The following is a 16,327-nucleotide window of genomic DNA, read 5'->3' on the forward strand; positions in this document are numbered from 1 at the left end:
AAGCAAATAACACATACCATCGAAAACAATACAGCTTTTACTTTCACATGCCACAGTTAGAGAGATACACAACTGCAGGGGAGGAATCCATTTCTCTGAATCCATGGGAGCGCATGAGTAAACGAGGTCGCCTCGAGACTATTGGTCAAATGAATTTAGGTTGTTTTTAAAAACTTGTATTTATTACATATTTTGTCGACATCTAAGAAAGGCCTACATGCTTTGAGTCTTACAAATGCACCTTATCCATGTCAGTCCATGTGGGGGGGGAAAGGCTGGCAATGTAATATCTCTGATTTAGCACCTTACTACACAGCATGTTTTCACTTTATGCCAGTTTAGCTATTCTTCCATATGTATGATTTCAAAAATAAATCTCATATTTTGTGAAATTGTTTCATGGGATGTGCCAAAGTTTGGAGGCGATCTCCCAAGTGTTTATGCTTATCATTTTATTTTCCCTCCTCCTTCAGTTATAGCAATGGTATTTCAAAACTTTCCTATAACAGTGTGTGGAATCAATTTATCTCAGCAAACAGTATCATTACTTGCCATTTTACAATAAGCCCTGTATTTCACATATATTTACCAGTGATGTGTATTTGTTATTATAAAGAAAATAGCCGTAAAAGCTTCATTATGTTACATAATATTGTGACTTTTTTCGAAAAACTGTGAAGACTTATCTTGCATATACTTTATACAGAAGTATTAAGCCTTAATACAAAAGACTAAAAAAAGTGTGGAAGAATAAACTGATTGTTGCTAAGTAAGGATGATTTTTGTAAATGTTACCAGCACTTTTTTTGTAATTTTCACTCTCTGAGGTATTGTACAAGTTCAAGCTGTTTGTGAAGTTTGATTATGAAGGAATAAAAACTAGTACTTTCCTGTACTTCACAGAAAGTCTTGTTGCTGTTTTATTTTCTTTCACCTGGTGGATCATTCGTGACGTGACCTTTGCTCGATAAAAAGGTTTACCGATAAGGCTTCCACGCATGACCTCTCCTCTGCCAACAAAACTGAATCCATAAAACCACATAAATAGAATATAATCAAATAAATGGGCTGAATTAGCTCAAATTAAGCCGGTGGATAATATTAGCCTGCTTGTGTGTTGATACCAAATACAGTTGGAAGTGACAACAGGCTGGACCGTGTCCCAGAATGCACTGGGCAGAAGGCAGGAAACACCCTGGACAAGCTGCCAGTCCATTACAAGTCTGACAATGATTAATAAACAATCACAGTCACACTTCACTTCACGCCTACTGCCGATTCAAGAGTAAATCCACTTCAATCACAAGTGTGGGAGGAAACTGATGCCGCCAACGTGTAAACTCTGAATAAAAAAATAAAAACATTTTCCACGAAGGGAAGACGTGGTTTGTCCAGCTGCGTGTCCTCTGCGGCATAACACCACACACACATGATATATGTATTGGCACATACATGATTTTAACACTGATTGCCCAACTGCATCAACCAGAACAGTCAATATTAGCTCATACTGATACTCAGATTGAGAGTGCTGACGTGTTACAAATAAACAAAAATTAATGATCACCGGCATGACAAAAGATTGCCTATCATTGAGAATATATTGAAATCCTGCAGTGCCGGTAAGTATGTACCACAGTGGATGTTTAATATTAAATGTTCTGTTAAAGGTTAAGTTCAAGGGCTATACTTGGGTTTTCTGGAGGTAAGGGGGGTAAATAAGATGTATTGTATCTTAAATCTTCATTCTGGTTTGCTTGAAATAATGGTTTAAAAGATTTATTTGGTGCACTAAATTATAAATGTTTATGAATTCAAAATGAGCTTGTCTTGCAGAAAATATGTTTTTTTTCTCAGTGGTTGTTTAGTTTACCCTGAAGCATTTCATTATTCATAGCTTTCAACGGTTATAATTCATGGCTAAATCCACATTAAGTTAACATAACCGAAAAATACAGTTTCAGCCTAATTAAAAAAAAAAGACATTTGTTTATACATATTTCTTTGAATGGAATATCAATTTTTGTACAGGATCATTAATGACAACTTTGAGTTTGTCACATAAATAAGTACAGGTACAACATTAATTCCTTAAGAGCCTAATAAGCTAGTTTTAACAGACTGTATTGGCTTATTTTTGAAAGTTATAATGCAGTGCCGTGTAATTTATGATGCAACTCTATGCGTCATCTCTAAACCATCATTTATAAAGAGAGCAGTACTCATTTTGTTTTTAAGTGAAGTGTCACACTCTACAGGGGAATGTTGGCAGGGACTCACACGTATTTGCCTCGGACGCCCCCTGCTGTCAGGCTCCAGTATCTCAGGCTGAGTAGAGATTAGCTACGTACTACGTAGGAGTGTACATTGACACTTCCGCATGTGTGCTGTAACATGTCGCAGGTTAAATGTCTCGCTGACGGGCTTCTCCTTCATCCGACATTGTGGGTAATAAGGCCGTGCCCGTTTAGAAATACCACCCTCAGCAGATCTGACTAGTAGAGTATTTATCTAGCCGAACATTTACCACAGTTATCTCTCACCCCGCTTTATCAAGGGTTGTAAATATTTGAAGTCAGCTGAGGAGACAGTTCATTCATAAAGTGTGTTGCAAGTTTCTCTATCTACTGGTATTGATAGGAACACTCATGCCGGTCACATGTAGTGTTACTCTGCACTGCCGTGGCATTGCAATCCTGAATTCTCATTAGGAAATATGAATACTCCTTTTTAACATTAATCTGTTTTTGGCTTTTTTTCTGCTGTAACAATGTAAATGTCCCCTCTGTGGTATAAAGGTATTCCGATTATTTATGTTCCTACAGATTAAAATATTAGACTGATGAATATCTCCCAAGGTGAGTCCATTACCCCTGCTTGTTCTTGAAGAATAAATATGTGAAAAAGCATTTAAGAAATCTCCCTGGATCAGTAACTTTTATCACCACAAAATTAACAAGCTTTAAATGCTTTGTCTCCCGCTGACTATCAGCAGCCTGTTGAGCCTTTTTTCATAGGAGCTAACACTAAGATGCTGTTCTTTACAATCCCAGTGGAGGGCACAGTCGAACCAGGAAGGCTCAGGAAGAGATAAGCGTGAGTATATATAGCTGTTGGGTGTAATCCACTTCAAGCAATTCAGTATCGAGTGTTTCTCATGCAATGACAGTGGAAGAGACAGTTCGTATAGTTTGTTCCCAGAATAGGTTTATTCAAGTTGGGACCAGACAAACCTAGTGAATGACAGGAGGAGGAGGTATCAGATAATCTTTAACAGGAATGACATTGGTAAAGAGGGTGTGGAACGTTTAAAATAATGAAGATGCACAACGTACAGCCTTTGCCCACAACTAGGGTGGGACACTATAGATTTGTTCCCATAAATAAGGCAGAATGCAGAGTCCATAAAAATGGAGAGTTATTACATTTTGCCAAATTGGACAGTGACGTGACAATATGACAATTTACAGGACTTTCTTCAGCTCATCGTACAACACAAGCACGAAGGCACCACCCATGCCTCTGAGCACGTTGGACAGTGCTCCCTTGAAGAAGGCGTTGCTACCCTCATTCTTTGCGATCTTACGCCAGCAGTCCATGGTCCCGGTGTACATGATGTCAGCTAAAAACGAAAGAAAAGACAAGTTAATAGATATACAGGCATTGCATGTTAAAAAGATTAAGCTGCATTGCTACTCTGCATTTAATCCATCAACTTGTATTCACGCTTCTATACACAATCGTAACATGGACACAACAGTAAATGCTAAAAGACTCACCTCCTTTGCGGCCGGACTGCATCATCATGCGTCTACGGACAGTGTCGAAGGGGTATGAGGTCAGGCCAGCAACGGCTGTCACACTCTGTGCAATCATCCAGCTCACCAATATACTGTTTTTCTTGTCGTCTGGAAGCATACCTGTAAACCCAAAAGGAAACACATTAGATCTGGAAGGTCACCAAACAAAAAGGCTGATCTGCAAATGCAAGTCAGTGCAGATTCAACTTACCCTTAGCGGTGTCATAGATTCCAAAGTATGCAGCCCTGTAGATGATGATGCCCTGCACGGACACATTGAAGCCCTGGTACAGACCCTTCAGACCATCAGACCTGAACACCTTCGTCAGGCAGTCTCCCAGACCGTTGAACTCTCTGCCGGCTCCAGCCTTTCCAACATCCGCAGCCAGGCGGGTACGGGCGAAGTCGAGGGGGTACACGAAGCACAGGGAGGTCGCTCCAGCGGCTCCACCGGAAGCCAGGTTACCGGCAAAGTACCTCCAGAACTGGGTGCGCTTGTCAACGCCATCAAGGAAGATATTCTTGTACTTGTCTTTGAAGGCGAAGTTGAGGGCCTGGGTGGGGAAATATCTGATGACATTGGCAAGGTTACCTCTCCAGAAGGAAAGGAAGCCCTGTTCCTTGGGGATACGGACCAAGCAGTCCATGATCCCCTTGTAATGCACGGTGATCTGCTTACTGGCATGCTGGACCTGGAATAATGAAAAAAGGGAGGGAAAGGGTTTTTAAAATGGGGGAAATAATCAAGTGTTGAGCATTTCATTCACATAGCCTCCTTGTTGTGACCTTGGTGCAGGTTAGACGTGTAAAAGTTGCTTTAAAAAGTCTTCATTCAGTGTAATTTAACAGCAGTGGGGATTAGAAGGTAGATGATTAGGATTGATCTGAAGATCATCTACCGAACGTTTTTTCCTAAAATTTGAAATAAAATATCAATCCACATTAACAAAGTTACGTCTTACGGTGAACTAGGGTACATATAAGAAGGTTTTGAAACAATGCTGTAGAACAGGATTAACATAAAGGATATAAAACTAGTTGACCCGGCCCGACTGAATGAACGCCGCCCGGGCCCTCACTGCAGACATCTCTCTAAGCGCAGGCTAACATCCTTACATTAGCCACCGGAAACACTTCAATGTGGAATAAAGCGTACTAAATAACACACATACCGTCTTTTTTCAATTGCCTATAAAACAGTTGAGCTGTTAATAAAATTGAGCTGATACAGTCCATTTGTACAAAATGTCCCGGTAGCTCTAATAGCGTTTGTCCTTTGTTAGCTAGCGTTACGCCGGCTAAGGTTAACGTGGGAAGCTAGCGCTAGCTACAGGCTGGTGTAGGTCATTTCCCCATCCCATGATGACCTCAAGTCCTTTCATCCATTACTATCAACACTTTCATTCATTATAAAGTATGACATGCTACTAGGTGATTTAAAGCTGTGCCTGTGGATAGGAGATGACAATCGGCAGAGAAAAGTGCCTAACTTTGTCTATCAGCAGTTAGCAAGATCACACAAGCTAGCCGGCTATGCTAGTAGTAGTTTTACCTGAAGGAGAAGCTTGACTCTCTCAATTGGAGCGACGGCTGTTTTGGAGATGGCGGCGGAGATGCCACCAGCCAAGAAGTCCTTGGCAAACGATACCGCTGTCTCATTCATCTTGGGATGTTCTTGATGTGACTCTCAGGTTACCAGTAAACTCAATAAGCCCCGACTGCACTATACGACTGATGGCCTACACAGACGAAATGGCCGATTGTGCAGCCGCCTTGCGTATTTATATAACCCGATTGATCGCGATACACCACGAGAACTGTGATTTGAGGACGGTAGCCAAACCCTCCAAGTCACGCGGCTCTCCGCCAATTAAACTGCAGAGATGGTGATTACGTCACGATGCGTACTTTTATCATCAGTAAATACACGTGAAGTAACTAAATTTAGACAGAAAACCAAATTAGTTATTGCGTGGACTTGTTCTTATTTGGCAGCTTGCTCACGGACAGTAACGCCCATTGACCAATGGAGACAGAGGCTTGTAGCTTACACATTTGTGCTCTTAATACTGGAGCAAAGTCACAGGGTCACCAAGCCTTCAAGGACTTCAGAGGGGCATACAGGCCTCAATGACTAACAACATATGACTATATACTAGTATTTAACACTTGTTACCTTGTGTGACGATTGTTAAAAACATTAATTCATTTAGCTTTTCAGTGTGGTGCATTCCTCTGAATTAACATGTTGCTATTACATAACATAGCCTAGCAGGCTAGGCCAGATTTACTGTTTCAGCTTGTGGGCGTTTTTCCAAGTATCACTCGAGTCTATTTTGTGCTGCTTGCTAAACTATAGTTTTTATGCAAAGGTAAATGTTTGATTTCATTTTCAGAAATGTTTGTTGAGGAATACTGTCACGTGTATTTTACTGCTCTGTTGGCCACACACGTTGATGAGCGCACCTGTTGAAATGCTGGAGCTTGCATCGGTTTGACTCTGTTTTGTAGGGGGGCGAGGGCTTATTTTTTAAGACTGTATATCATAGATACAAGTGCTGCATTTGTGCTAACATTTCAAAATAAAAGTCTCATTCATCCAGTTTAGCTTGGTTTAAGTTTTCCACTAGAGGGCGGCAGGATGTCATGTACCAATAGACCCGAGGGGGGTGTTTGTCGAGGACGCTTCCTTAGTAGGACATGTCCTTCCGAGTCAGGTCCTTCAGAGGCTAGGCAAGAATCCTTCCGAGAACGAATAATTGAACAGGCTAGCAAGTGTGCAGGTGTGCGTCATATGAGAGAGGCCCCGCCTTTAATTGAGCGCGATTTGTTTGAAGACTCATAACTGCTTTGCGAAGATGTACTTGAGTATACTGTATTTTGTAAAATCATCATCTCTCCAGGACAGAACCACTAAACTAACATAAAACGTTCTCCTTCTGTTTGCAGCCTTGAAAAAGTCATAAGAAAATCATAAAATCACCATCACCAATCAATAATACAATTTGTATTCATATCATACTTGATGTCTGCAAACCTTTTTACACATATTGGTGCACATTGTAGCATACACCACAAATATCAACAAAAGAGGCAAAGTGAAAACAAGGTTCATTTTAATTATTTATTTAGGTGCAAAACGCTCTAAGGTCTCATTCAAACCTAATAGTCCGCTTCTCTGGTGCGCAACAGACGACAGTTTGTTCCAGTGTTTCATTTTTCAGAAGGTTCGGTTTGCGTTCACACGGGCAAAACTCAACAGCCATTACAGAATAATCTGTCATGTTGATTCATAAAGTTCGCCTGCAGCTGAACTTACAGTATGTACTTTCACATCGGCAAAAAATGTTTTCCCAGCATGCATCTGAACTACAATTAGTACTACAGGTAGTAATCTGCTCGCTTGAAAGGCCAATGGAGGAAATTGCTCTAAAAAGAACATACTTACATTTAAATGTGTTTTGCCTGGATTCAGCCATTTTCCGCCAAAGATTTTGGAAATCGGTCCGTGCGCAAAGAATTGTGGGTAATTTAAGACCGCCGAGGATACACATGAGCAGCCTCGAAATTTCTTGCAACGAAGGATTCAGTCCTCGGTAGAATTCCAAGGATCCTGGACATTGGAACAGTCCTTCGGCGGGATTCGATTAGCATCCTTGAAATAGTGGCTCTGAAGGATCCTTCCTTGACATTGAGAAGCACCCTGGGTGTCCGTACTGTAGCTAACAATGCTATTTACACCCGGGTATCCGTGGCTAACAAAATAAATGAAACCCTATGTAGAGCTGTGATGTAGGCTTTAGTTTTCATAAGCATATTCAAGTATCAAGTGTTATTTACCTACATTTGATTGATTTTGTTGACTTATATATATATTAGGCAATATACCTCTCATCTAATGAGTGGCTCTGCCCTTTGTATATTTGTCTGTATATGGCCCTAAGTGAAAAATAGGTCCAAACTCTTTCTCATTTTGGAGCCTTACTTTCTAATGTTCCTTTTAGATCATAACATATCAAGTATTTTTATAATGGTTGAGCTTGTTAGTAATGGAGGGTGACTTCACTCACTATTAATTAATTAATGTCTCCACTTATGATCTAGAAGGCAAAAGGAGCCTTACTGTGATCAATCAAAGTGTTTAATGACGACAAAATAAATGTCATTGAAATGCCAAGTGATTTAATTGTTGCTTTTAATGTTGATGAATCAGAAGTAATTCACACATTAATGGAAGCTTTTAATCTTTTTCTAAAGATATTTTGCTCCGCACTAGTTTTATGTTATTTCATCCGCCTTTCCAAAGCTTTAGAAGCAGCTCTGCAGAATTGCAACATTTGGCAGTTTGCCTAATGTCTACGCAACATGACAGACGCTTTGCTAAAAGTGGTTACGCCATTATAATTAAGCCATTGCTCGATCCATGATGCTGTTGGTGAGAGCTTTGAAGTGTGAGACACGGTTTCCAGCGTGTCCTTTCGATGCAATGCGACGAATGGAAGATGCTTTGTTGCCGGCAGAACATATAATTAGATCAATCATTGAAAGAAAACCACATGTAAACCTTTTTATAGTCTCCTTTTAGTAATTACAAAATAATATAGAAATGAATTGTTGTGGTCTAAAGCATTTGATAATGTAAATCTATATGATAGTTGGAAGCAGACACGTTTTAAAGACATTGTACATTCAAAAAAGTGAACGAGATTGACATACTTTTATACATATTTTTGTATTATTATCAGAATTATGTGTGTTGTTAATATTACTAATAATATAGTGTTGGAAGGACAAGTGTAAAATATGTAGCCTGTTAATATATTATTTAAAGGTCCCATGTCACGGCCATTTCTACTGATCATATTTCCATTGTTGAGGTCTACTAAAATAGATTTAAATTGTGTAATTTTCCAAAATCACATTTATTCACCAGGTACTCACTCTCTGTCCTAAACGGCTTGTTGGAGCTCCTTTTTTTTTTTAAATCCTATTTTTAAAAATCATTGATTCGAAAATAATATGATGCAGTACAGTACTATTACGTCTGGGTCTCTGTGTTTCATTAAAGCTCGGCTCTGTGTGTGTGTGTGTGGAACGAGCCATTTGTGTGCGTGCGCGAGCGCGAGAGAGAGAGAGAGAGAGCGCACCGGTACCGGAGATCGTTGTTGTTAGCTTCTGGTGCTAGCGAGCTACGCTAACGGATATAAGGAGTTTTTTCAACAACAAAGTGGAGGGGAGTCCTCTCCTGTCAGACTGAGAGGCTCAGTGAGCTAAAGGACTCTCAGTGTTATCTCAGTGGGTCTCAAACGTTTTGGTCACCATTAATGTAAACAATTATTTCCGAGGCACATGTTTATATGATCATTATAGTTATAAAAAAATAAGAGAATAAATTAAAAACAGGTATGAAATACTATATGACATTAAAAAAAGAATAAAGTCTAAAAGGGGAGTGATTTGTAAAATATCCATAAAGAAAAAGTAACAGTTCTGTTTCAAATGGGTGTTGAGAGATGTATCCATAGATCTCTTCATTTTGCTCTCAAAGTGCACCAGATTGATGCTTTTAACTTCAATATTTAAAAATCTTCCCAGGGGAGCTTGCCCCCGGACCCCCCTATGTGAGGTCCACACACCACCAATAAAAATAGCACTTTACCCCTGCTTACACCTATATGCCGTGAGCTGATTATCGAGCCTTCATTTTAACAGTCGCAGGTACACTGTGTGTGTGTGGGGATTGTTGCAGTAGAAAATTCCACTGTAGCGCCCGGTACATTAATGGGAAACCCTAAATGTTTGAGCACCCTCTATGAAACCCCCAAAATAAATCTCTGGCGCCGCCACTGAGCCTGACTATTTGTGTTGGGGGGGCCTTTTTTTTTCTCCAAAGAGGGGGCCTGACAGAAAAAGTTTGAGAACCACTGCATTAGAGAATAGTTCAATTTACAGTAGCCTATGTACTTTCACATCGGCAAAAACATTTTTCCCAGCATGCATCTGAAGCACTATTAGCACTGCAGGTAGCAATCTGCTCGGTTGAAAGGCCAATGGAGGAAATAGCTATAAAAATAAGTACCTTATTATTTCTGAAAGAAAATATATACTTTACATCACAGGCTTATGCAAAGCGGCAGCCGAATCAGCTTTGAATCAAAGTTCATCAGAGTAACAAGATAAAGTGAGGATTGAAAGGATCAAAGTGATATTCCTGTGGAAGAACTCATAAATATCTCAGATTACTGAAAGGGTTCTTAAGAATACGAGCAAAAGGAATGAAGCTGACAGAAAAACACATCATGAAGAGTAAAAGAAAACAGGTGACATGCTGTTTAACCTTCTCTCCAGACCAGAAGATTAAGATAATCATCCAATAATTATGTTCTGCTCTAAAGAGAGTGTGTGATATTTAATGAAAACAAAGTTGAATCACAACATCCTCTAACACACGTTCTGTGCTTGCAATTACACCAATCAAACAGACCTTCGTACACAAAACAGATCAGGAAAGATCAGGAAAATGTGTGTGAGTGAGTGTGTGTGTCTGTTTGCGTCAGTTTGGGAAGGGAGGGGGGAGGGGAGGTTTGGTCAGTGTTTGTTTGTTTTAAAAAAAATGAGAGGGGATGAAGTATTAATGAATTAATCTCATTTAAGTAAAAATTGGTGGCCAATTAATTCCTTGGTTTCATGAAATCTTGAATGTTATTCCGTCACTCACACAACATTTTTTTTTTAAAGTTCGGGAAAAACACACACACACACACACACACACACACACACAACAAAACAATTAGTCCTCTCTGATTTGTCTGTTTGTTCGCCGTCTCGCCTCGGCAGGAACCTGCAGAGTCCAGCTGCTTCCCTCAGGCCTCAGCTGAAGAACGAGGGGGTGAGGAATGCTCCTTCAAAGACTCAGACAGAGGGGCAACTTGAAGTGGAGGCAGAGTGAATTGAGGTGGCGTCTCAAGTCTGTAATGGCAGTGGACGAAGCATTCGTGTGTGCTGAGTCCCGTCGGGTGGATACTGTTGTTGTAAGCTCTCTAATTATGTTGCCTGGCTGATGGGCAGCAGGGAGGATTCACAGCCACCGGAGAGACGGCATTCAAGAGGAAAGAAAGGGAAAGACACACAAAAGAAATGTCTGCTTTTCACACATCACTCACTAAGCTATGACTTCTTTTTGTTCGCAGGAGGGTTGAGTTTAGATGCATGTGGCTAGTTTCAGTGCAATTATAAATGAATCAGGAAAGTTGAAACACTTTCTACCTTTACCTAATTGGTAATCTTTTTACCCTCAGCCCAGTCTGCTCTGTTGTGATTGGTCAACCGCTTCGAGATGTCCCGCCCCTTATCACGTACAATGTGTTGGAGCGCTATGTAATGGACATACATTTTTTTATAGTAATGTCACGATGTTAAAGAAGTACAAAAAGGAGTCCAATGGAAGCGTTTGTTAGAGAGAAACTCACTATGGAGGGAACTTTGGAATTGTAGCTTTTGCAGACCATTTCCATTTACCCAAAAAAGCTAAACAGAGCCTCATTTAACTTGAAATAAGTTGGTTGAGAAACAAACAGACGTGCGATCACCACTAAATGCACTTTAATACAGGGGCGTCTTCTCCTGCACTTGATGCATCGATGCTGCTATTTTGTACCATGTCCTAAATACTTGGGTATTCTATCTTACTCTTACACTTTTCTTGCATTTTATGTATTCGTACTGCTGTGTTTGTAATTTTCATTTTCTTAATGTTTTATGTGAGGGACTGCGGATGGAAAGTAGCTCAAAGCTAAATCCGGCATTTTTACACTTGGCACATTTCATGTTTTGAGTGTTCATTAATGTGCAATGTCCCTGCCAAATAAATAACTAAATAACACAACCCAGAAATCGCAAGAGACATGCAAGTACATCCCCTTCATCTAATATGCTGAACATCGTCAAGTGTCTATTACGAAGCTTTAAGAGATAAAGAAACACATTTCCATCCACTTAAGGCGAAACTAAAGTGGAGAACATGGGGACAAAATATGGCATTTATGACGGTTTTAATTTGGTACTCATTTGGGGATTGTTAGAGTCTCCTCATCGCTCTACACAGATCTGATCTGATGTGTTGGTCGTTTCTCTTCAGTGGAGAGAGATGTCGAGTGATGTCAAATGCGGAAAACAGATGGATGACACACACATCATTTCCTTTGTTGGGACAAAGAAAGGCAGATAGAAAAGCTTTCAAGACGAGTCACTATTAAGTCAGTGTGCAATCCAGAGTAACACAAGTGTTTTTAATACATTAGCTGACTGCTTGCTAGGTCTTGAGCCATTTCAGTGCTATTAGTAAAGGACAGAGCTGGTACACTCATCCTTTCCTCAAGTAGAAGTACAGATACTCGTGTTTAAAAATACTCTGGTGAAAGTAGAAGTACTGACTAAACTTCTTTACTCAAGTCAAAGTAAAGAGGCTTTGAAATGTACTTCAGTAAAAAGTACCCATAACTAGCAGCTGTTTTAAAGAGTACCTGACCTCCCTTTATATTAATAGAACAATAATGTCATTGTTAGCTAATGAATGTTTCCATGGTGACCAACGGCAACATGACAACGTTTTCATTGGTCCCTCTTCTTTAGAGAAGACCAGGAAATGATGGATACACGGATCGTGTTCAAATCAATAGGCACGCAATGACTCTAAATAATAATGATCACGCCACCAAACACACATTCAGACTAAAGGAACCAGCCTGTTTGGAAAATGTGAGAAGTAGAAAGTACAGGTATTTGTGTTCAACATGTAAGAAGTAGAAAGTACAGGTATTTGTGTTCAACATGTAAGAAGTAGAAAGTACAGGTATTTGAGTTCAACATGTAAGAAGTAGAAAGTACAGGTATTTGTGTTCAACATGTGAGAAGTAGAAAGTAAAGGTATTTGTGTTACAANATATGTTATTTAAAACCACCTCGAATATGTTGTGTTAATGTTATGAAATGTTTTCTCATAAATGATGCGGTAAGCAGGAGAACAGAATTACGTCTAAACTGACGCCGTTTTGCATTTCTATAGGTTGTAGATACGAGCATGGTTTGATTACTATCAAGTTTAATCGTGTTTTATGCAGTTTGCCAAGACTTGATAAGTCGCTCGTAAAACACAGGAGGTATGGAAACTAAGAGCACCATATGTGGTAAATTGTACAGCTAATATAACAACACATTAGTTGTGTTTCCTTTAACTGGTGGATATAGAGTTGCTGCGGGGGGTGAGATGCACAGGCTGCAGTGCAGACGCTGCGCACAGCTGATCGACAGCTGGGACACAAGCCGCCAAATACAAAAACATAATTCAGATCCAGCCGTCATGACTCCACTCCGGAGGGATCCCCCGATCATTTCTTACAGTTTCTCATCAAGGGGGGGTTTCCTGTCCCCGGTACAAACACACTGCCTGAGGAAGGCTATGTGTATTTTTTTTGTCATTAACCTTTTTCGGACCACTTATTTATTTATTTTGGTGACGATCCGACCTCCATGCTGCTACTCTGGTTCAAACTGCATCCCCCAAACAATATGATTTATCTCGACCTCCCCAAAATAACCAAAATCTCACACGATGTGAGAGGGTTTTTTTTAACTGTTCTGTCGTCATTTCCTGCGATCTTCTTCATAAAGTCAGTCAAAATGAATGAATGAAAGGGCGTTTCTTTGACTATTTATAGGCAAACATGGGCGTTACGTGAAGCCCGCAAAAGCTGCACCGCATTTCGAGTCGGTTGTGATTTATAAAAAGGGAAACAGGCGTAGGAAGTGCCATACGCACTTTCCTCGCCGGTATGCNAAGTTTGGTGAATCGGAAAGTGGCGGAAAATTTATGGACCTATTTTTTGGATTTCTACTACGTAAACTACCTTCCCACGTCAATCCTACGCACGGCGTTATACATGAGGCCCCAGACGACCGTTTGTTACATTGTTTCATTTTTCAGAAGGTTCGGTTTGCGTTCACACCTCACACGGGCAAAACTCAAACGGACTATAAAGTTTAAACACAAGTCATGTGCACATTTACTAGGCCACTGAACACACTTACATTTAAAAGTGTACTGCGTCGTTGCTGCCATTTTCCGCCAAAGATTTTGGAAATTGGTCCGTGCGCAATGAATTGTGGGGCTTTTAAGACCGCCGAGGATACACATGAGCAGCCTCGACATTTCCCGCAACGAAGGACTCAGTCCTCGGTTGAATTCCAAGGATCCTGGACATTGGAACAGTCCTTCGGCGGGATTCGATGACGTAGCATCCTTTAAATAGTGGCTGTGAAGGATCCTTCCTTGACATTCAGAAACACCCCGGATCTAAGCATCCGTACTGGGGCACCGCACCCAATGATCCGCCTGCAACATAACTTCTGTTAACGCCCCCCTCGGTTTTAATTTTGTACTAGTCGATTCTTTTTTAAGAAATACCCATCAAAATAGTAGGTTTTGCAATTGGTCGATCCCTCACAATGTAACATGGCGATGCAGTATGGTGTCTTACAAACATAACTGCTGTGTGTGTATTGTGTATGCACCTGCCCGAGAGAACCTCGTCAGAAAACACCAATGGCAGCAATTTATATGGCGCAGTATCTTGCATTAACAAGTCCCCCGCAATACAAGCACATCCGAAAAATACGACGTTGTCAAAGTAACAGGCCTCACAATGGGCAAAATGTTCCACAGCCTCATGCTGCCATTTCAATCAAAGATTTATGCCGTCAACCAAGGAAACTATTGTCCGATGCCCCATATTTTAGCCTATACGGTTATGTAACCTACTAAAACCTCCAGCAATGATATATATATATATATATATAATCAAGATTTGTTATGATACATTTGACATGATTTACATTTTTGGTTGTCCTGTCGTAAGGAATTGTCTCCTGTGTAACACATTTAATTATCATTCTTAAACACCTGCTAACTGCCGATGTAGCCATATGGCTTTATCAATTACAAAAAGTGAAGGGGATGTGTCAATATACAGATTTATAATGAGTTGGTTTTAAATGTTTATAAATATTTGCAGATTTCAGGAACTTCTCCTTTACAGTAGCGTTTACAGTCCAGTAGGCAATTAACACAATCTAAATGTATATGATGGAATACTGGCATTACAATCAGACAGATACCACCAAATGTGGGCTTTTATGGCTATTTTTTCCTCACAGGGGATGCCCTGGACCCCACTAGCAGTTTACTTTCCCCCTACTTGCAGGCTACCCCATACTTATGAAAGCTCACATTTCTCAGAGCCTACTAGCTTAGCTTTATGAAAACATACATGGTATTAGGTTAAAGGTTTTTTAGGTTTTGTTGGCAAACATTGCAGTTGCTTGCAGTCCCTTTATGCTCCAAAATAAATAAATAAAACACTTTTTTATTGTGGAGTGTGACGAGTTGAGGAGTCTTACAGCCCGAGGTAAGATTCTGCTCTGTGGTCTGGTACGACAACAAGGGACACTTTTTATGGCTTGCCATATGAGAGCAGGTTGTACAGGCTGTTCATTGTGTTTTAATATTCTTTGGGGCTTTTCTCAGTCACCTCTTCACACTAATATCAATTATGCTGGGTATGGTTAGCATTTAAAAACACTCTATTTGAGCCTTTTTCAGCAGGATGGAGATATGTGAGGCCACGTCAAGTGGTTTGTCATGCTGACCCCCAGGAAATTCAAACTGTTACTTGCGCCACCACAGCTTCTTTGATGCAGACAGGTGCTAGGTCTTAACCTGCTTTTTTCTGAAACCATGACCAGCCCCTTAGTGGTTGGTTCACAGAGCACACCTCTGCAAGATTGATGTTTTCTCAGTTGGACGGTGTAAGATGTAGGTGTACAGTGTGAACAGGAGGGGGCTGGCTGAGCACACAGCCCTGGGGGGCTCCGGTGTTCAGAGTGGAGGAGATGTGACAACCTTTCAATACTGCCTGAGGTCTGTTTGTGATGAAGTCCGATATCTCGTTGCAGAGTAAAAGCCCAGGGTGCTAAGTTTGCCAACCAGTTTCATAGGGGAGGCTTTTATCGAATGCTGTGCTGAATTCAACAACAAAAAGCACTAATGTTTAATGTCAAGCCTCATCAAACTACACAACTGGAAACAAATGACGTTCCTCATTAAATGCCAGATGTTTTTTAAAGTTGTCTCAAGGGTGTAATGTATAGCTTTTTATACAAAACCTTGTTAGTGTGGCCAAACAACATACAAAATACTTTTTGTTATAACAGTGGCTGTAGTAAACACTTTTTTTTATCAATGTATAACTTACAGGAATATGCATGTCTTATTTAATACACAGGGTTGACCACATGGAGGAGCTGCTGTGATGGTGAATGAAACCCAATTGAACAGCGAACACACTGTGAAACAACATAATTCACTCATCCTGCAGTATTTCTTAAGCAGAATGTTTAGTCCAAATGCATTGCAATGTCTCCTTGTGCTGCCATGTTTATATTGAAAGCAGGGCCTGGCTTTGTTGTTGTTG

At 40.4% G+C, this 16,327-nt stretch overlaps 1 protein-coding gene across 1 annotated transcript; it reads right to left on the reverse strand.

The window, feature by feature from the left end:
* Positions 1-3,185: 3,185 nt before the first annotated feature.
* LOC104941834 (ADP/ATP translocase 2-like) lies at positions 3,186-5,561 on the reverse strand. The gene is made up of 4 exons (XM_010766972.1): positions 5,353-5,561; positions 4,012-4,492; positions 3,780-3,920; positions 3,186-3,622 (listed from the first exon to the last, which is right to left on the reverse strand). The coding sequence occupies exons 1-4, from the start codon at positions 5,461-5,463 to the stop codon at positions 3,465-3,467; spliced, it is 891 nt and encodes a 296-aa protein (XP_010765274.1). The 5' UTR covers positions 5,464-5,561; the 3' UTR covers positions 3,186-3,464.
* Between the last annotated feature and the right edge of the window lie 10,766 nt (positions 5,562-16,327).

This window comes from Notothenia coriiceps, unplaced genomic scaffold (genome assembly GCF_000735185.1).
Source record: "Notothenia coriiceps isolate Sejong01 unplaced genomic scaffold, NC01 NC01_scaffold00004047, whole genome shotgun sequence".
NCBI lineage: Eukaryota > Metazoa > Chordata > Actinopteri > Perciformes > Nototheniidae > Notothenia > Notothenia coriiceps.